General features: G+C 40.3%; 2 protein-coding genes across 2 annotated transcripts in view; both read left to right on the top strand.

Annotated features, from left to right (window-relative positions):
- Positions 1-11,863, top strand: part of XPNPEP2 (X-prolyl aminopeptidase 2) — a 42,981-nt gene extending 31,118 nt beyond the window's left edge. Inside the window, exons 17-21 of the mRNA XM_072429497.1 lie at positions 860-964; positions 2,651-2,710; positions 7,542-7,618; positions 8,390-8,488; positions 11,537-11,863. Of these exons, the coding sequence (XP_072285598.1) occupies positions 860-964; positions 2,651-2,710; positions 7,542-7,618; positions 8,390-8,488; positions 11,537-11,725 (530 nt within the window). The 3' untranslated portion in view covers positions 11,726-11,863. The remainder of the gene's footprint in view (positions 1-859; positions 965-2,650; positions 2,711-7,541; positions 7,619-8,389; positions 8,489-11,536) is intronic.
- A 9,961-nt stretch (positions 11,864-21,824) lies between these two features.
- Positions 21,825-23,020, top strand: part of SASH3 (SAM and SH3 domain containing 3) — a 16,444-nt gene continuing 15,248 nt past the window's right edge. The window contains exon 1 of the mRNA XM_072429565.1: positions 21,825-22,035. Within this exon, the coding sequence (XP_072285666.1) occupies positions 21,979-22,035 (57 nt within the window). The 5' untranslated portion in view covers positions 21,825-21,978. The remainder of the gene's footprint in view (positions 22,036-23,020) is intronic.

Here is a 23,020-nt window from a genome sequence, read left to right as displayed (position 1 = left end):
GGGTTGGTAAAGATGAGACTTGTCAACAACGTGGCCCCAAATGCCTTTTCTCTGCATATGTCTTTGGGAATGCAAAAACAGAATATAGTCTGTCATATGAGGATCAGATGCAATAAATACTTATTGATCTGAGAAATGCCTCAAACTAAATGTCAAGAAACACTACATTGGCCCATTGAAGGCCGTCAACAAAACCTCCTTGTTCATACAAGAATCTGGAATGTTTTTTTCTGAAATGGAGCCAAGCTTAGAAAACCCTTGTGTGGTCTCACTGCACTCATATTTCCTTAAAGAGACAAGAACTCAATCTATACAAGCGTTTCTTGACTTTTTTTTTATCATGGGGGGGACCCTTGGAATACCTTTTAGGGAACCCCTTCTATAATTACTATACCCCCAGCTCACAGTACATTAGTGTGGTGGCCAGTGGGAAGAATGTCAACCTTGTGGATAGCTGATAAGATCATTGGTGTTGGGTAAACTCACCTGAGAGTCACAAATTGCTCATTGCTCAAGGAATCCTGGTTGAGAAACACTGACATATACGATTGATGCGTACTATAGGGAGTCAGTATGCTCACCTCCTATAGCCTTACAAATGGGATTTTCAGAGAATCCAGGTGATCAGAGGCTGCTGGGCTCTCTGCAAGCTTGGACTGAACTAAAAAGTGGGCTAAGCAACCCATGAGCAGTTCACCAGAAATATGCAAGTCCACTTTATTGGTTTGGTCCAAACCAACTGGAATTGCAGTTTTGCTTCTCACAAATTGATTAACTTATCTCTACTTTCTGTGTAACATCTTCGTAAGTTTGTGATCTCACTATTGGTTTGCTGATGGTAATTCTGTATTTCTGGCAGGAAGAGTCCTAGAAGCTTTTGCTAGGCAAGCCCTATGGGAAGCAGGACTCAATTACGGACATGGAACTGGACACGGAATAGGAAACTTTTTTGCAGTTCATGAATGTAAGTCAACTTTTGGAAAGTTCAGGCATTTCTCTTATTTAATAGACGTTTAAAATGTTAGAGAGCTATGCTATCCCCCAAAACTTTTTATAAAGGTCGGCACTCCAACCTCCAACCCAATTTATTCCCAACCTCTATACCAAGCCATTGACTTTTGGAGAGACCAGAGACATGTGACCAGAACATTTTGGGTAAGAGTGGCCTCAATTTGTGCACTATCGCCGACAGCAGGACTTGTGGCACTCTCAATGCATATGATGTCATGTAAGATGGCCCTGCCCACTGAGGAAATAATTGGCCCCCAGAGGTGTGCTGGAGTAAAGTGTTCACTAAAAATACCCCCTCCTCAACTGGTACCACCAAATTGACTGTCTGTCTTGGACAGTTTACCAACAATCATGTAGGCAACTCACATTTTAATTTTTGAAACACCGGTGAAGTGAAAAGAATGCGTTTGATACAACATGTTTAGGTAAAGTCAAGATTCTGTGTTAATAAATTCCACACAATTCCTCTCATTGTTTGAAATCAAATTTCCTGGCATAAAGCAAATGAAATGCATCACCAAAAGTAGATTGCTAGTGAATAAAGTGGGTGAAAAGGGTTCTAATAATGGTACAAAATCCGAACATATTGGACCATTGTACTCTCTAGTGTTGGTCGAAAATCTCACCATTCAAACACCATTAATGGGGGGCAAATTCAGGTTATTTTTCGGGACTGTGTAGAACTGCAAGAGCAATCAGGGGAGCAGAGCTGACAGCTCCGCTCCCCTGATTTTTTTCTTGGCAGCCCTAGCGTAACTATAGTATGTGTTCTTGGATAGAGATTCTCTATCCAAGAACACAGGAGTCCCACGGGATCCCAAGGCACTAGAGGCTAAATGTGGACAAGTCTCCCCATTCATTCACTTCTAGTGCTCTGTGATTGGCTGGGAAACGGAAAATCCTGATGACACTTGAGCTGTCATCATGGTTTACCTTGCCTCAGCCAATTACAGAGCATTAGAGGTGATGAATGGGGAGACCTGTCCCCATTTAACCTCCAGTGCCTGGGGATCCCACACTGACAGAAGGAATCATCCTGTCATTGTGGGATAACCTGTAAAAAAATAAAAGGTAGTTACACAGATCACACACATTCAATAAATTACTTTAACATTAAAGCCTTTTTTTTTAAATACATTTTTACACACAAATTTGCAAAGTTGAATCCCGTGTTTTTCGGGTCGGGTCTATCTGAATTCGAACAGCCATACTCAGGTCAAATATAAGGACAACCCGAGATTGAACACCAACACTAGTGCTCTCACAGCCTTGTGGTCCCAGTTTGGTGAAGACCCTCAACCATTGCACCATGACTAATCCTATGTACACAGCCAGCTCCATACAGACATGGTTAGAGGAGTCTGATTTGGAGGAAATTGAAGGTCCTGCACAGAGCCCTGGCCTCCTTCCCACTGAACACAAGGATATGCCAGGTATGAGCCAGATCTTCTCATCCAACATCTGTACCCAACATTGCCCAATGTACAAATTCCCACAGACAACCTCCAAAATCTATGGCTTCAGTGTGTCCAGCGACAAAAATCTCATTGCTCGGATCAGGTGATAGATACGTTCATAGCCATGTTGGTTGCTCTTACCTGTGCAAACAACTATTGATATCATTTTTTCCCATTTCCAGGGCCAGTAGGATTTCAGTCCAACAATATCGCCCTGACCAAAGGAATGTTCTCATCAATAGGTATATTTTTATATTTCATGAAACAAGTATTTTATGTGATGGTTGGAAAGGAGATACCCATAAACCACATGCTTAGAAAAAGTCTGCATTGGATGGGATTTTATGATATCGGCTTTCAGTAGACTTTTTTGGGTGGTGTGAGAAAACCTCTCTATAACTATTACCAGCTCTGCAAGATCCATATTTTAGGGGTCTGATTAGTGGTATTGTTTTTTTTTCATTTTTTTTAATTTTACTCCTGGTTTAAAATTTTATAGAACTCTCCCATTTCAGCAGCTTAATATATTTAGAAATTAGCAGAAAAACAAACAAAAAATTGTAATCAACATTTGTACACCAGATGGTCACTCATGATTCTTACTTGGTCAATGAGGTGACATTTTGTTGACTTCAGTCATTCTATGGTGTACAAGCAAAAATCCTGTATATATAGCTTGTAGCTCTTTTTGAAAATTCAATTTTCTTAATTTCTGGACAATTTCCAATTTAACATTTTTATTTCTTTAGAAAATAAGAATCACTTTATCTTGGTGATAGAAAAGCGGGTTGGTAAAGATGAGACTTGTCAACAACGTGGCCCCAAATGCCTTTTCTCTGCATATGTCTTTGGGAATGCAAAAACAGAATATAGTCTGTCATATGAGGATCAGATGCAATAAATACTTATTGATCTGAGAAATGCCTCAAACTAAATGTCAAGAAACACTACATTGGCCCATTGAAGGCCGTCAACAAAACCTCCTTGTTCATACAAGAATCTGGAATGTTTTTTTCTGAAATGGAGCCAAGCTTAGAAAACCCTTGTGTGGTCTCACTGCACTCATATTTCCTTAAAGAGACAAGAACTCAATCTATACAAGCGTTTCTTGACTTTTTTTTTATCATGGGGGGGACCCTTGGAATACCTTTTAGGGAACCCCTTCTATAATTACTATACCCCCAGCTCACAGTACATTAGTGTGGTGGCCAGTGGGAAGAATGTCAACCTTGTGGATAGCTGATAAGATCATTGGTGTTGGGTAAACTCACCTGAGAGTCACAAATTGCTCATTGCTCAAGGAATCCTGGTTGAGAAACACTGACATATACGATTGATGCGTACTATAGGGAGTCAGTATGCTCACCTCCTATAGCCTTACAAATGGGATTTTCAGAGAATCCAGGTGATCAGAGGCTGCTGGGCTCTCTGCAAGCTTGGACTGAACTAAAAAGTGGGCTAAGCAACCCATGAGCAGTTCACCAGAAATATGCAAGTCCACTTTATTGGTTTGGTCCAAACCAACTGGAATTGCAGTTTTGCTTCTCACAAATTGATTAACTTATCTCTACTTTCTGTGTAACATCTTCGTAAGTTTGTGATCTCACTATTGGTTTGCTGATGGTAATTCTGTATTTCTGGCAGGAAGAGTCCTAGAAGCTTTTGCTAGGCAAGCCCTATGGGAAGCAGGACTAAATTACGGACATGGAACTGGACACGGAATAGGAAACTTTTTTGCAGTTCATGAATGTAAGTCAACTTTTGGAAAGTTCAGGCATTTCTCTTATTTAATAGACGTTTAAAATGTTAGAGAGCTATGCTATCCCCCAAAACTTTTTATAAAGGTCGGCACTCCAACCTCCAACCCAATTTATTCCCAACCTCTATACCAAGCCATTGACTTTTGGAGAGACCAGAGACATGTGACCAGAACATTTTGGGTAAGAGTGGCCTCAATTTGTGCACTATCGCCGACAGCAGGACTTGTGGCACTCTCAATGCATATGATGTCATGTAAGATGGCCCTGCCCACTGAGGAAATAATTGGCCCCCAGAGGTGTGCTGGAGTAAAGTGTTCACTAAAAATACCCCCTCCTCAACTGGTACCACCAAATTGACTGTCTGTCTTGGACAGTTTACCAACAATCATGTAGGCAACTCACATTTTAATTTTTGAAACACCGGTGAAGTGAAAAGAATGCGTTTGATACAACATGTTTAGGTAAAGTCAAGATTCTGTGTTAATAAATTCCACACAATTCCTCTCATTGTTTGAAATCAAATTTCCTGGCATAAAGCAAATGAAATGCATCACCAAAAGTAGATTGCTAGTGAATAAAGTGGGTGAAAAGGGTTCTAATAATGGTACAAAATCCGAACATATTGGACCATTGTACTCTCTAGTGTTGGTCGAAAATCTCACCATTCAAACACCATTAATGGGGGGCAAATTCAGGTTATTTTTCGGGACTGTGTAGAACTGCAAGAGCAATCAGGGGAGCAGAGCTGACCTTTTTCTTGCAGCCCTAGCGTAACTATAGTATGTGTTCTTGGATAGAGATTCTCTATCCAAGAACACAGGAGTCCCACGGGATCCCAAGGCACTAGAGGCTAAATGTGGACAAGTCTCCCCATTCATTCACTTCTAGTGCTCTGTGATTGGCTGGGAAACGGAAAATCCTGATGACACTTGAGCTGTCATCATGGTTTACCTTGCCTCAGCCAATTACAGAGCATTAGAGGTGATGAATGGGGAGACCTGTCCCCATTTAACCTCCAGTGCCTGGGGATCCCACACTGACAGAAGGAATCATCCTGTCATTGTGGGATAACCTGTAAAAAAATAAAAGGTAGTTACACAGATCACACACATTCAATAAATTACTTTAACATTAAAGCCTTTTTTTTTAAATACATTTTTACACACAAATTTGCAAAGTTGAATCCCGTGTTTTTCGGGTCGGGTCTATCTGAATTCGAACAGCCATACTCAGGTCAAATATAAGGACAACCCGAGATTGAACACCAACACTAGTGCTCTCACAGCCTTGTGGTCCCAGTTTGGTGAAGACCCTCAACCATTGCACCATGACTAATCCTATGTACACAGCCAGCTCCATACAGACATGGTTAGAGGAGTCTGATTTGGAGGAAATTGAAGGTCCTGCACAGAGCCCTGGCCTCCTTCCCACTGAACACAAGGATATGCCAGGTATGAGCCAGATCTTCTCATCCAACATCTGTACCCAACATTGCCCAATGTACAAATTCCCACAGACAACCTCCAAAATCTATGGCTTCAGTGTGTCCAGCGACAAAAATCTCATTGCTCGGATCAGGTGATAGATACGTTCATAGCCATGTTGGTTGCTCTTACCTGTGCAAACAACTATTGATATCATTTTTTCCCATTTCCAGGGCCAGTAGGATTTCAGTCCAACAATATCGCCCTGACCAAAGGAATGTTCTCATCAATAGGTATATTTATATTTCATGAAACAAGTATTTTATGTGATGGTTGGAAAGGAGATACCCATAAACCACATGCTTAGAAAAAGTCTGCATTGGATGGGATTTTATGATATCGGCTTTCAGTAGACTTTTTTGGGTGGTGTGAGAAAACCTCTCTATAACTATTACCAGCTCTGCAAGATCCATATTTTAGGGGTCTGATTAGTGGTATTGTTTTTTTTTCATTTTTTTTAATTTTACTCCTGGTTTAAAATTTTATAGAACTCTCCCATTTCAGCAGCTTAATATATTTAGAAATTAGCAGAAAAACAAACAAAAAATTGTAATCAACATTTGTACACCAGATGGTCACTCATGATTATTACTTGGTCAATGAGGTGACATTTTGTTGACTTCAGTCATTCTATGGTGTACAAGCAAAAATCCTGTATATATAGCTTGTAGCTCTTTTTGAAAATTCAATTTTCTTAATTTCTGGACAATTTCCAATTTAACATTTTTATTTCTTTAGAAAATAAGAATCACTTTATCTTGGTGATAGAAAAGCAGAATGGAGACATTTACCATTTGAGATCCCCAGTGAGCCAGCGCATTCTTTTGCAGGCATAACCGTGGTCCCGATCACAATTAGTGAATGGGAGTGAACAGGAATGATTTTTTGTGCACATGACTGTAGAAGATTTTTCTTGAGTGATGATCTGCCTTTAGGTACATGGTTGCTGTTGATTTGCAGACAAGTGCAAATGTCGTTGCTTGGGCTGCAATTTTCTTCTTTTCTGCAGTTTGTTGCTAAGAAACCTTACTGAAAGTCTGAAAAGTTAACAATTTCTTATTGTGTCAGCAAGGAAAAAAAAATGAAAGAACATCTTAATACATGATAAAGCTTTTTCTTATGCCAAATATACTCCTGTACACTTTAGAGAACTTATATTCTTTTTTTTTCAACCTGACTAACTTTGTAGCTATACTCTATAGGTATACTATACTTTATATGTGAAAAAAATGAATGTTGATACTCTTTATATCAGGGGTGTCAAACTCAAAATACACAAAGGGCCAAAATTAAAAACCAAGCCAGGGACCAAACTTGAAATTTATTGAAAAAATTAAGGATGTTTACTACTTCATCCATAACTAACATAAACAAACCCCTCTACACACACTTTAGGGTTGAAAAGACTCATTTCTATCTATCTATGCAGCCTGTGTGTTCATCCTCTCACATCACAAGTTTGTCTGACCCTAAATATTACACTATGCAGTCTCTAATGTACTGAAAAAAAACACAATGACCCTGGTAGTCGGGCACCATGTGATCATTGCCTAGGCTTTGTGTCACATGATGGGTGTACAGAAATAATGTCTATGTATTGAAAATGATGATGTGAAGTGGTAACGTGGGCGGGCGGCCCAGATGTAGTTCACTTTCAAATTTCTTGGAGGGCCAAAAAAAAGGCCCTTGAGGGCCAGATTTGGGCCACGGGCCAGAGTTTGACACCCCCTGCATTATTTCTTGTTATGTATGGATCAGTAAATGGATTCTATAGTCAGTAATGTTCAGTTTTTGAAGGCACAGCCTGACCTTTAATATTCCCTCTCCAGAACCTGGCTATTACCACGATGGATATTTCGGTATTCGGCTTGAGGATATTGTGCTGGTGGTGGAAGCAGATACTAAGGTTGTTTTTTATATTTGCAGCTACATTGGCTTTATTGTAGTCCTGCCTTGCTTTGTAGATTCTGTAATACTGAAACCATTAAATTAGAATTATCATATCATAAATGATTCATTAGTAAATGTTAAAATGTAAAATGCTGCATGCTACTTTTTTAAATTCATAACCTAAAGCCCATCATCACCTTATGCACCCACACCCACCACCCATGAATATATATAGCTGGTTATATAACTTCACAAGTCTTTCTTCCTGTCCAGCATTGTAGAGGTGCCTATGTGGGGTTCTATGATATATTCAGATGTGCACTGGGATTCAAGATAATGTGTTACTGATAGCCTGGGCTCATAGGAAGGGTTTGTAAGCCATCGTTCTACCTGCTAATAATAACTGCATGTGGATGGAGTGGTCCTTTAATAGGGGCAGCATTAGGTAGAAAGTAATAATTGTGTAAAAAAAAAAAAAAAAGATGCACTTTTCTATTTGAGTCAGGATTAAAAAAAAATAAACTCTAAAAGATAAACAGCTAACATTAAAATTAAGAGATATTATAGTTCCCATAGTAAGTTGGCCTCCAGGACTGTAGAAGATAGACTATTATGGAAGAACCTGCTAAGCCAAATAGCGAATGTTTTTAAGAAATTAATTCCAGGTTTGCTGGATCACCCAGGATCCCCCATAATAATCTGTCTTTAGCTTTGATAAAATCACATCCGTTCTCTATTGTCTGGGTGTCATGAATTGAATTATCTGACCTCTCTCTCACCTCTGCAGTACATGTATGGGGGGCAGAAATATCTGACCTTTGAGACGGTGACATTGGTTCCATATGATCGAAAGCTGATTGACAAGAGTATCATGACCGATGCACAGGTAAGTTTCATTTCCTAATGATATTGAAAATCTTACCAGGATGCATAATACTCACAAGCATTAACCTCTTTCTTGTGTATATCCCAGGGGTGAAACCATCAAAGTATGATCGTTCTTAGCATTGTTGGCTGGCCCATGGGGGCAAGGAAGTAGAAGGGCAATCGGTCAGGGAAGGGGGTTACTACATGCAGGGAGCTGGGGTATAAATAGAGGTTATAATAATAGGAGGAAGCAGGTGAAGAGACATAAACCAATCACTAGAAGTAGGGAGAAACTTCTGCAGCTGGGCCAATGGCAGCAGTAGGATGGCAGGTAGAGTCGGCTCAGTGTAATTCTGCACAGATCCCAACAGTATAGCTGGCCCTGGAAGGGTTTTGGGCTCCAGAGATTCACCAGCGGTGGGTGCAAAGGCTGCTTGCCAGGGAGGATGAGCCGAATGTAAAAGGAGCAACCCTAGGCAGAGCAGAGTACCCATGTATAAGTCGACCCCTTTAACATTGCCAATAATATATACCTATATATCAGAAGCTAAAACTTTGTTTAATATTGGTCAAAATGTGGAAGGTTGAAACGAACGATGAGAACAACATTGTCAAACCTGATTTTGCCATAATTTAAGAAAATTCAACAATTCCAATTTTGTCAAAATGTAATGGAAGTGTGCATATTGACATTAACTGCAATAATCAATTGCCATTGTCCAGCAACCTCCATCCGCGATCGCTCTGCAAGAAGGTTTTGTAATAGTAATAATAAAAACAACAACAAAAATGTTACAATATTTACAATGTAGTAATATCAAGAATCAATTATTATGACAGTCTTGCAGTAATGTGAGTGATCCAGCAGGGGGTTCACAAGAGCTATGTGCTGCAAAATTTAGGTTCAGTTCCCAAAGCTAGCACACATCAATATGAGAATCTTTAATTACATTTATTTTATTTATTTTAACCTGCTGGAATTACATATGGAAATCATATGGTGAAAATAAAATCCCTTTGTTAAATCCTAGAAAACTGAGCCTGAAATGCAAAGTCTGAGAATTGCAATAGGTGTCTCTTCCAAAAACTTGAATAGCACTTCTGAGTTTACCTGAACTCCAGGTAGATATAAAATACACCCAAATATGCATGCAGCTCTGTAATCATTAATGATTGTTCAATGTATTTCTTTTTTGTTAATATAAGCAGGGTAGGTACCAGAGGTTGGCCTGTTCTGGCATTTTCCAGAACTCATTTGTACTGCAATACAAGAAGAAAAGCATGGGGGGGGCACTATTTTCATAATCTATTTCCGTCAATTTGTTTATAATATTAATGTCCTATTTTGACACTTCGCCACTAAGTGATAGAATAAGTCATTCTTTTAATAGGAACTAAAAGGAGAATTGTAGAGAGATTCACTCATTTGTCAGGGAATTTCAGACGAATTGATTGAACGAACAATTTATAAATAGTTCGCAGTGTAACAGAGGTAAGCCTATCCGTCTTCTGCTTCTCTTTTCATTGTCCATTCAAAGGCTGAAGTAGAGCTGTGTTAACACAAGGAATGGATAGCCATTGGATAAAAAAAAAATATTGGCAAGTAACACATAAAGGTATTTTGTTTGGAGTTCACCTTCCAGTGGTAGCCAACCTGTCCAAAATTTGGATATTTGCAATTTTTATGTTTTATTAATAATAAAACAAAAATAATCTAATTAATTCCTATATTCTGAATGATAATTTTCTCCTTTATATTGCACTAAATTCATGAACTGTACTAGAGAAAAAAAAAAAAAGCGACGTCAGTGTAGTATTACCGATGCCGAGCCGTACGCTTTATAATTGTTTCCACCATTACAACAGTCACCCCGCCAATATGATTCTACTCCGATTATTTTTTTTAATTTTTTTTTCGCAGATGCTCTTTTAGGTAAGTATGACCTTAGCTGTGTATTTTCTTTAACCAATATTTTTATTGGCATCAAATAGTATGACTATCATTTCTTGTTTGGTCTTACATTGGAATGAAAAAAACCCATAGTGAGTGAGAAAAAGCAAACAAATATTTTGTGTTGTGCTGCCTGATTTCAAATTAGCATACTGCCACCATCCATAGGAGAATTAATCATGAATATCAAAAATATTACCGTATGGGACTTTAACTGCAGTAAATATAATAAAATTCTAATACTTTATTTACATCATCTTAAAAGGTATATATTCATAAATCATACATGCCTTTTTCCATTGTGAAAAGTAAGAAAAAAATTAAATAACATCATAACATATGAGAGCTGAATATATTGTACATGTTGGAACCATCTGACGCATTTCACAGACTATGGCCGCTTCTTCAGGGATGTAATTAATTCAGATAGTAGGTGTATCAGCACAAAATCTATTTAATTACAGGTGCACTTGATCACCTGGTATGGAGGCAGGTAGAAAGCAAAGTTAAAACCACAACATACAGAGATAGCGGTATCCCAAATAAATCTTCCACACTAATGTTCAATTTCAAGTATTAGTCCTTACAGGACACTGTCATCAAAGCATATATCTTTCCGTAGTAAGTCAATGTCTTTTTGGACAAATAAATGTTATTCAAAGCAAAAGGGAGACCGCCATCATGTATAAAGTACCTAGGTGCATGGGACATCAAACAAATATTTTGCATTTCTTTAGTAATAGCAAAGATAACCCCACTAATGATAATAGTAACTAAAGTAATACTTCTCCTAACTGTGAGCTGATCAATGAATCAGCGCCGACACAGTCCTCGTCGGCACCATTAGGAAGATATTTATTTTACAAATGTATTTATCTTTTTTTAAAAATTCATATTAATGGTCCGAAGGATTTAAAATGATGAGTTTATTGGTCCGTGAGGTTTGAAAAGTTGGCGACTGCTGTTTAGTAGTCAGCAGAATACCGGAGCGGTGAATCCATCCCTTGGGGGCACAGTAAAAAAAAATTCCTTCCAAGTTTTCGCCCTACAAATTGCTAAAAGATCCAAAAACATTTTTTGTGATTTTATATTTCCTTCCCGCTTCCTTCCTTCTAGATCCGCTATGTAGACAAATACTACGAGAAGATCAGACGGATAATGCTGCCAGAACTGCAGAGACAGGGCCGCCATGAGGAGTACAAGTGGCTGGAGAAGAACACAGAGCCCCTATCTCCGGGGAACATTGTCACAGCTTCTCTGGGATTACTATCTGTATCTTTTATAATCAGCATGTTCCTCCAATAGATGGAAGTCTGACACTGATCACCGGCAGCCTTACACACTGTACCGTACCGCATACCAGGACAGTTCTCAATCAGGTCCCTCTTAGGTCCAAAATAAATGCACAGTGAAGGGGAAACAATTAAAAAGACTTTTCTGTTACATGTCGTAATGATTTATTTCCTTACAGTTATCTGAATGCTCTTTGTACCTAAAGCTGTCATCATGTGACACTCTAATTCTGAATCTTTGCTACTTCTGTTCCTAGGGGGTCGGTCCTTCATTCCATTACAGTTCCTATTGGCAGTGGTGGGGTCCCCTCAGGATCCCAAAAAAATCTGTAGGATTATTGTCATCACAAAAGTACTGTAAGGAACCAGTAAATGTTCTTTGCTGGATTAGAAGACTCCCACTCCTGGAAATGGTACTGACAAGGGAGCTGGATGGGGGACTTAGGTGTGCAGGCAAAGGGTTAAACTCAAATATAAACCAAAAAAACAATGTAATATATGGTCCTTTGCTTATCTACATTGCACAGGAGGGAGTTTTCTGTTGTTCTGAGGGAGAACTTAGCAGGATGAGAACAGTGCTTGAGATTAATTGGCTGGACAGGAAGTTATGAGCGCACAGGATTTCTGAAAGGATCACTGTGTATTTTTGTGCAATTATGCAACAAATATAATGCACTTCAATGAGCTGTTTAAAATACCAAGTAAGAGAAATTAATTTAGCATTTATATACAATGTAAAAAGGGTATGAAGCATTTCCATTGTTTTTTAAGCTTTTCAGCTTTACTGAATTTTATCAAAATGTATTTATCAAATATGTATATATTCGAGTATAAACCAAGAATTTATTTTTGTTACCCTCACAATGCTACCGGTATTAGAAAAAAAAAATAGGTTCACACCACTAGATGGTGCTCTGTCCTCGTGTAAAGCATATAGTAAAAATGTCATATGATACGTTATTAGAGTTTGTTACATGCTTTACATAAGGATACAGCACCATTTACTGGTGGCCAACAATAAAGCACAGAAGGTCATTTAAGGGCAAATGACCCATCATGACTAAATCAAAAGTACAAAATTCTTTAACCTGTCATGGGTTTTTAAAAATCGCATACAGTGGTTGTTTTTAATATTTTTTATGGTAATTCCATTTAAAAAGGTTTTGCGTTTTAGCAGTGACAGCCCTATTTTGTGCCCTAGGTTATTCAAGTCAAATCAGGTTATTTTTATTCTCACATAAAAATAAATAATTTGGTTTATATTCAGATATAGTTCATAAATATTTGTTAAAAACATTTATATTAATAGTAACATAAATATTCCTAAATGGCCACAAAGGATAACAATTCACTGTGTGTGCCAAATGATTTTGTAAACCAAATATATTGATGACATCATCATAGTGCTTTACATAGTCTATGTATAAAGAGGGGAGCTGTGGGAGGGGCCAAGCAGACCCCAGCCTCTATAGACTACCTACAGAAAAGTAGAGAAGGGGCGGAGACAAGACCAGTCACCCTGCACATGGAGAGAGAATAGCAGTTACTAGTTTGTGTTATAGTAGGCTCCTACATGAAGTCTCACTTTAAACCTAAAAGCTCTGTTTTCAGTGGGAGCCCTCACCTCCTGCTCACCTCCATCCTAACCTGTCATTAACCTGTCGGGGAGAAGAAATCAATCAGTGATGCCTTGTGTATAGTATAGCTGGCAACCATGATGAAAACTATGATTGATAAGCTATCCTTTCAAATACAATGATGCTTTTAAGAGGTCAAAAGCCGATTAGAGAGTCATGGGTTGGAGGGCTAGTTTATATACATAGCTCATCTACAATGCATCTATAATCAATAGTGTCTCATAAGCCAACGCGTTTCGCCTAATGGGTTCCTTCCAAGGTAACGAGACCATTTACATGCTAGATAAACACAAACCTGTTTGGCGAAATGAGTTGGGTTATGAGACAATATTGATTATAGTTGTGCAATAATTTATTTCTAGTATTTGAATACATATTTCTTTGAAATTGTTTGGGAATAAATGGGGATTGGCAATCATTTGGCTTTATCATATAGAAGGAGGGATACTTACCCATATAATTGGCAATACCGCCCAGATACCAAAGGGGACTTTTTTGGCACAACAAACAGGTCTGGATGATTAAAATGAGTTTTTGAACCCCTCTGGATCATTTATAAAAAAAAGGAAGTAAAAGAAATTTCCTCTCTTAGTTGTCCCTGGCTGGGAGGATTTCCCTTCTATTCCCATCCGGGTGGCAATTTGACATTTTTAGTCTTCAATTTTCTCATCACTTTTAGTGCTGGTGATGGGGTCACTGGGGCAGTTCCAGAGGGCAAATCTACCAAATGGGCACACAGACAGAAATAAAAACCTGGTGGACCGCGTTCCTTTCCCCACTCTAGTAAAAAGTCTGAATAAAAGACCCAAAATTATCAATTGAATGTTTTTTTTACTCTGCAAGCTGCAGGAAGTTTTGAGAAGTGAATGATGTCGGGTGAATCACCCTGACAACTAATTGCTACACCAAAGTTCATGCATTTCCTGTTACAGTGCAGCTTCCTCTTTGGGTTTCCAGAAAATGCATAGAGACGTCTCTGGCTTCTTCTATCAGTCCACACAGAGCAGGAAGTGCCTAACACTTTGTAGGATTTCTCTTGTTTTAGATAGATTTGTGTTGCAAGTCATCAAGTAAAGCTGCTGGTGTGAATCAGCCCTCCAGGTGTTTTTTTTTCTTTTTTTTTTTTTTTACATGCCCTGCAGCAGTTGCTTCTGGCTGCCACTAACAGGCGCTGTTGGGGGACAGGTGTCTGATTCAGCCCAATTCAGAGCCCAGCTACCATACCTACCCTATAAGTAGAAGCTTCTGTAGATGGGAATAACATATAAACACACTCCATGCAGACTGAAGGCTCTGTGGGGTAAGACCTATCAACATGACTGCTTATTACGGGTTCTTCTCACGTTGTGCAGGAAAGCCCCCTGATGACGCATGCCTGATTTCAGGCATGATCAAAAGGCGCAGCCCACAGCCTCCTGGGATCATAATGCCAACCCTTGCCATAACTTTAACCAAAATGTAATGGTAATACCAACCAATGCTAACCATAACCTTGTTGCCAAACAATAAACCCAAACAGCTATTCTTATGTCATCCCTAACCCAAAAAGCTACCCTAATGCCAATCATAACCACTCAACTAACCCAAATAGCTATCCTACTGTCAACCCTAACCCTAGCACTAACCCTAATTGTAACTCTAACCCAAATTTTTTTGAGAAACAAAGTTCAGTCAATGATGATAACCCAAGCAAGAAGCAAAAGCAAAAAGTCTGAGAATGGTGTCACATGACCAAACTTTTTGGAAAAAAATCTTAGCAGGCAAAATTACTGTGTTCATGGTAAAATTGGATGGAAAATATCCCTGGTAATCAGAATTACGCCCACGGGAGAAAAAAGCTCCGGTCATATAGGGGCTCACAAGGCAGCCATTCGACCTGGTGGTGGGCCCCTGTTGGCTCACAAAAATATACCAGGAAAGATCTTTATTAGGGTGGTTCTTTCTTCTCACCTTCCCTGGTGGGCCCCAGATCCCCAGGCCAGCCCTTCTGGTAATCACTGCACTATGACCACACATATGACGATGGGGCGTTACCTAAAATCCAGACACTCTTACATTATTTTATTATAGAAGGTCCTCAGGACCTTGGCAACATCAAAAAGTTGTTGCTTATCTTCTTGGCTGAGATGCCAGGCGATCCCGACATCTTTTTGGTGTCCGTCCGATGTGTTGCAATGAAAGTTGTGCTGCTGGTTCACTGATATCAGGAAGAGCTGATTTCACGCTCTGTGGGGGCGGCGGGGTTGGTTTCCTCAGCAGATGTTTTATACAAGCTAGAGAAAGTCTTCTCTCTTCTGCTTTTTTTTTATATTTTTGTCTCCTTGTTGCTCACCAGAGAACTTCCTTCCACATACAGTAAATCAGATAAAGTTTTCTGGAGGCGCTCTGTAAAGTTCTACATAAGTACAACGAAGGTGCGATAGAGATCTCTTCGGTGATGGAAAATTAAAGCTGATTGCAGATGAAAAGAACATTTGTGACTTTCGCAGATACACTTTGGAATATTTGTAAATTTTTATAATGCCAATGGCTTCCTGAGAATGAAGCAGTGGGTGGCATGAATTTTAATCAGGCTTGTTAAAGTATTGTGAATAAAATGGAAAATCTTCTTAGGCTGGCCGGCCCAAAACACCTACCTTATCCAGGTGAAAATGCACCTGTGTACAATGAATTTAGAAATAAACCTACGGTACCCCTATCTTCCATATTCATGGAGTTTCCCATTTCTCCAGGTAGATCCCGGATGAACACAAAATTAGGTAAGAAGGTACTGCAGACCATTGGAAGTTTTTACCTTCTCTGCTTTCCACTGCAATCAATCCGGCAAGGTGATGATCTCACGTAGATGCCATGGTCAGAAGATGGGGTGAAGGTGAGACTAATTCTAACTTTACCCTTTACAAGTATGAATTTCACCTACATATAGCAGGTGATTTGGGAAGGAGGTGGGGCATGATCTGCATGGGCGGGCTTTTATTTCAGTGGATGGTCCGCCCTAAAGGAGTTCAAAGCAGATTTAACTATTTCAGCTCTTTATACCTTTCATAGACCACAGCCAGCTTTTTACATTCCCATGATGGGCCTATTAATTCCGGAATACATTTGTTTTGACAATTTAACCATTTATTACATATTTTTTAACATGATATTGTGTTTTAAAAAACATTTAATTTTTTATGGAAACTACAGAAAAAAAGGTAAAATTATATGTATTGTAATATCATTTATTCTATTTAACGAAAAAAAGGGGATAAAAAGTGGGATGGTGGACCCTCGGTCCCAAAAGCACCACAAAAGACTTTGGAAGGTGGAGCCCAGGTTGTGGCCCTTGCACACGCCAGGACTGGAGAAGTGGGGTACAGAATCTAAAGGCAAAACTGTATTTGAACAGGCCAAGGTTAAGACGGGCAAGAATCAGGGCTCGTCAGGATGGAGCCAGGATGGGATACCAAGCAGACAGACAAGATGCAGGGCCAATGCGTGAAGCCAAGTGGTTTTCATGAGATGTGCATGAGAGTATAGGGAAAATCATGTGACTGGGCAGATCATGTTACAGGTAGGTACCAATATGTACCAGCAGAGGGAGTGCTACAGCCAGGGTAAGTCAGATGAGGTTTCCACCTCCACCAGCAGATGGAGCATGTTGGCAAAGAATACTATTGCTTTGAGGCAAGGAGATTGTTTGCATAGAGCCACATGCTAAAGGCGGGGAAGAAGGCACAAAGTTCTCTACTTATAAAACCAGTAATCAGACATTTCCTGGTGAGATTCCAGAACAATGTGTTTCAATGGCAGTAATTGATTCCCACCAGGCAATGTTTGAGGGAAGTCACATTCCTTGTATTATAAATAGAGCACAAGGACAAACAAGAGATTCATGGCCATGGCTGCTGGCTGTAGAGGGATTTAGGGGAAAAGGAGTCTAAAATACAACATTTCAGCAGAAAATAATACCTAAGGACAGGGGGGGAGGAGGAAATAAATTTCAGCTAACAAGGGGTTCAATAGGAATAAAATAGATTTTTAAAATATCTGTATATCCTGTGAGGTTTCATTTAGTGATGAGTGAGCAAGTTCTTAAAACTCGATCTTGCTGTGAATTTGAACGTTCTCGCTTACCAAAATTGTATGGTGTAAATTCGCCAAACGAGATAAAATTTAAAAAAAAAAAAAAAAAGATTGCGGCCTGTGCTGATCCATGAATGCAGCGCTGGCTACATTCATTTATCAGCTCAGTGTGCGATCCCCGGCACTAGAGGTTAAATGGAGACAAGTCTCCCCATTCAAAACCTCTAGTGCTCTCTGATTGGCTGAGGAAAGTTTCCCCATTGGGAGTTCATCTGCAGTTTAGTTCCCATTGTCACCAGGCCCGATGACCGTGGGAACTTTGCGTTCACACTTTGCGTTCACAACTGATTGGAGCAGGCACGCGAGTGCCTCCAATCAGCTGTGACTGCAGGCAAACTCTCAATGGAGTTTCTCCCATGAGAGTTCATCTGCAGTTCCACTGAGATCCCCGGGCACTAGAGGTTAATAAACCTCAAGTGCTGGGGATCGTAGTGATTTCCTCGACTTTCCGATGGTTTCACGAAATCAGTTCGCCGAAATTTTGCAGACCCATTGAAAGTTCAAGGAAATTTTTGCGTGAATGCCAGATGAATTCCCGCTCATCCCATCTCATTATTGTTACAAAGTTACAATGAGCAATGGCAAATAATATTATCAGCAACAATGGAGGAAGAGTCACCTGATTCAATCCGTGCATGTTCAATGCAGTAGAAACCTATTCAGCCAATGATCACCTGCCACTGTGCTCTGTGGCACGCCCCCGAGCACCCAGCCAACCAATAAATTTTAGATAAAGACATTCTATCTAATTAAAAATAAAAGAATGGGCAATTGTGATTGATGTTTAATTATTAAATTGATTAAACTTTGACCTGCAATGTTTGTTCTTTGCCTGATCCAGCAAACTCAGACCAGCATTATGAATCAGCAGGGGGCGCCCTTAATAACCAGTTGCCAATGGGAGTGTTATAGGATGTGAAAACAGCTGTGTGAATTACAAATCTGGCTGATCAGATTTGAATGTATTTTAGAACATACAGTGGCTCTGTTGACTTAACTGTTGGCTGGAGTTCAGCTCTGGTTGTGCAATGCAGAAATGACAGATTTTTGTATAACACACAGACAGCTGTCATGGAAATGTCCCCACTCACCAAACACAGCCTGCCACACACTAAGAGGGCAGCTCTTAACCTAACTTACTTAACAGAGTAGACATCTCCTTTGACAGTCTGAATTTAATCATCGGCTTGGGGTATCTTTTAAACTTTCAACTTCAATATGAATATGTTACAATATAAACTATAAAGGAGCAGCAGCATATACAGGAGGTCATTTCTACATCCTACCCCCCTGTAAGCACAATCCTAGTGTTAGACTGACAGCAAAGTAGACGAGCCCTATGTATTCGTGTATTTGTTTCACAGGAAGCCGATATAAAGTAAAATGTAGGTATTTGTCTGTATTTAGAACTGAGCTTAACTTTCAAGAAAACAAGACTTCCCTGCAGTGTCTTACCATGTAGTACTTTGTATTGCCACTAGATGTCCTCAGTCTGATGTCCAACTTCATTCAATGCACTTTTTCTAAGCCCAGGTTACCTTGGCCCCATCTCCAGCCTGTTAACAGACAATGAGCATTTCTCTGTCATTCTGCTCTCTCCTCCGATCAGCATACTTCTTGTCAGCACATAACCTAAATGGCTCCCTGTGCTGCTTCAACCTCTCCCATTCCCACTTTTATTTTAGCTTATCTTATCTTATAGCTTTTATCTTAGTAAATCTGTAAATATCTAAATGGCATTTGTTTTTGGTAGTCATAATATAATTCTACACAATAAGGATAAAATAAATTACAAAGTTCTTTAAAAGTTCAAACCCATAAAATATAACACAACGCCACTCTGCACCGAACCGCCACCGCTACAGGAAGTTGGTGCAATTTGGTGGCTGACCATATTACAATATAAACTCGGTGGATTCTGAAAGTCTCTGTCTGTGCCGAGGCTCTGCTTCCTGTTTGCAGCTCAGTGAGGTTTTCTGCATAAACAACCGAAATTCATCTGTGGTGCAGCCATAAATCTCCAACACAAAGATGTGACTCTGATGGGGGGTGCCAAAGATCTGTGTATGGTGGACAAATACCTATTGCCACCCGTGGCACTGGGCCGACATCGGCCAATGCAAGAATAACCCTTTGTCCTGTGGTGTGCATTGGTGTGCGCTGAAAAAAAATGATATGTGTTGGATTTTTGCTTAGCAAGTACGTTATAACAATGCATTCCCTGCATTAAATGCAATGCTGTTGGTGAGAATACAACCACATTTTCTTTTCCTTTAAACAAAATACTTGTGGTCACTTCCCCATCAAAAGCCAGTGCTGACAGGGTGACAACACTGAAAGGCACATAGGAAACAATGCCGGAATGTTGTTACTTTGCAACAAGTGCCTGAACAAGAGCATTGATGGCTGGATCACATGAGGAATTTTTAAAAATCAGAACCTCAGTAGGGGTGTCCTCCTTTGTTACCAGATGCTTAAAAGGGTTGTCCTTCTTCACCAATAGAGCCTGAACAGGTGTTTTATTACCATGAGAGTTTGGATAGTGGTGTCCCCCTTTTACCACCATGACAATGAAAGTGTTGTCCCCCTTTAACAGTGGAGTCTAGATTGATGTTCACTTTTACCACCAGAGCCTGGGCAGGGATGTTCTCCTTCAGAGCCTGGATAGGAGGGAACTTGTTCTTCACCATGTCCTCAGTGAGGTTATGCTTATTTACCACAGGAACCAAGTAAAGGGTCTTCTCCGTCACCACCAGAATGCAAAAAGGGCTGTCCTTTACCGCCAGAGCCTCGACAAGGGTGTTTTCCTTCGCTATTGGGCTCAAACAAAGGTGGTCAGAGTGCTCTTTACTATCAGATTCCAGATAGAGGTATCCTTCTTTAACACCAAAGGCCAGCAAAGAAGTTCTTCACAGCACAAACATAGGTGGCCTAAGTGTCATTCACTACCAGAACCCAAAACAGAGGGGTCCTTCACCACTAGAACCCAAACAGAGGGGTCCTTCACCACTAGAACCCAAACAGAGAGGTGTCCTTCACCACCAGTACTTAAACAGGGGGGTGTCCTTCACCACCAGCAAACAGAGGGGTGTCCTTCACCACCAGAACTCAAATAGAGTGGTGTCCTTCACCACCAGAACCCAAACAGAGGGGTGTCCTTCACCACCAGAACCCAAGCAGGGGTATCCACCACCAGAACCCAAACAGGGGGGTCCTTCAACACTAGAACCCAAACAGGGAGGTCCTTCACCACTTGAACCCAAACAGAGAGGTGTCCTTCACTACCAGAACCCAAACAGGGGGGTCCTTCACCACCAGAACCCAAACAGGGTGGTCCTTCACCACCAGAACCCAAACAGAGGGGTGTGCTTCACCACCAGAACCAAATTAGAGGGGTGTCCTTCACCACCAGAACCCAAACAGCAGGGTGCTTCACCACCAGAACCCAAACAGGGGGGTCTTTCACCACCAGAACCCAAACAGGGGAGTCCTTCACCATCAGAACCCAAACAGGGGAGTCCTTCACCATCAGAACCCAAACAGAGGGGTGTTACTCACCACCAGACCTTGCCAAGGGTGTCCTCCTTCGCCATATAAACCCAATCATGGGTGGCCTGAGCCTCCTTCCTTCCCAGATTCCAGATAAGTATCTTTTACCACCAGAGCCAAAACAGGGGTGTTCTTCCCCACCTTTGAACCTAAGCATGAGTGACCTGAGTGACCTTCACCTGAGCCTAGACAGGGGTGTCCTTCACCACCAGAGCACAGAGAAGGGAGTTCTTCTTCTCCACATAAGCATGAGGATGGGTGGCCTGAGTGTCCTTCACCACCAGAGCCTAGACAGGGGTGTTCTCCTTCACCAGAGAAGCACAAACATGGTTGGCCCGAGCCTCCTTTACTACCAGATTACAGAAAGGAATGTGTTTTACTGGACAATGGTATTGTCCTTCACCATATGAGCCCAAACATTGGTGGCCTGAGCCTTCTTCTTTAAGGGATTTCAGACAGTGCCCTTCGCCACCAGAGCCTAGACAGGAGTGTCCCACCTCACCACAAACATGATTGACCTGATCCTCCTTCACCACCAGAGCCCAGAAAAAACTAAAAACAAAGATATTTTACTCTTTCATGTTCAAGTTGTGAGCCCATTGAGCTGCCTACTGAAAGGTTCTATTGAATGTCAGATTCAATTAATTAATGTATTGTTGGGTTTGTTATGCACCTACTTTTGGGACTATTGATGGTCTCTCTGCTTGGCCTCACAGACCCACGCTCTTCATTTGCATGCTAATTCTCTTTGGTTTCCTTCCTTATTCTCAGGTCCCCTCCGTCTCTCCATTCTGCAACCAACCGGAGCACAAAGCTGTGTTTTTTGGTAGGTCATGTGACCCAATTTCCTGTCACAGTTTCTGCACTCTGAGCAAGTCAAGCAGTCCTAAGAAACCAAGCAGACAATCCATCACTTCTCGCCGCCTTCAGGAGTCCAGCCAAGCCGGTGGAGATGTTGAGACGGAAGCCCTCCAACGCTTCGGACAAAGACCCCACTCAGAAAAAAAAGGTGAGAAGCCTCGGCCATTGACTGTAAATGAGTGATTGGTTGATTTTTAATCAAAATATTTCCAAGTTAGTCTCTGATTGGCAGAGATCCATGAAGTTAATTTATACAAATCCATAAACTGGGCCAATTGGGGTCAACAAATCGTATATTAGTCAGCAACCTGGACATGGTCAAGAGAATTAACAATTTGCAATCTGCCAATTTACCAAAATTTGCGAACCAGTTGGCTCATCACCATTCCCCAAATGTACCATAAAATTCTTCCTCTTCCTGAATGATAGGAACAAATCTCGTGTTGTAGCCAAGATCTTCTGGAAACTACAGGGTATTCTTCAAATATTTGATGTCACTTTCATATTTTAAGTTTTTTGATGTACCATATTCATTTTATAGGATTGTATATACAGTTTAGCATTCTCCCTATAGCAGGTGTACCTATAGTAGGCAGTGTAATCAACATCTTTGTTTAACAACTGCTGGGATGAGAGAAAAATCCATAATTAGTGTATTTTTCAGTTAGAAAATAAAGAGAGGCTTACATGTATAGAGAGAAACAGTGAAACCCAATCAGTGTGCAGAATTACTAAGCAGAAGGAAATACCTGAATATATAATGATCAGATATGGCTGCCAATTTATCTTATTCTGGGATCAAGTATGGTTATCACCAAGTTCCTGGACTGAGATATAAATCCTGGCACATGTATAGTTCTTGTCTGACACAGCCTCTCACCATGTGAATTGTTACAAAGTTGCAATGTTGCAGTCTGATCAGTAGAAGAGACTGAAGAAATGCTTCTTTCTGTCTGCAGCAGATTTTTTTTTGTTTTGTTTTTCTTTAAGTTTATTTATTATTCCAAACAAAAAATCCACTATGCCAATTCTCTACAATGTAATTTACCATTTTCAGGGAAATTCCAGGGAAATTTGCATTTCTCCAAGAAATGGTAATTCCCACTCTATGGAAGACCCCAATTTGAGGCTCA

This window comes from Pyxicephalus adspersus, chromosome Z (genome assembly GCF_032062135.1).
Source record: "Pyxicephalus adspersus chromosome Z, UCB_Pads_2.0, whole genome shotgun sequence".
NCBI classification, from domain to species: Eukaryota; Metazoa; Chordata; class Amphibia; order Anura; family Pyxicephalidae; genus Pyxicephalus; species Pyxicephalus adspersus.
The sequence above is the reverse complement of the archived record's forward strand: the minus strand, read 5'-3'. Positions and strand labels throughout refer to the sequence as shown.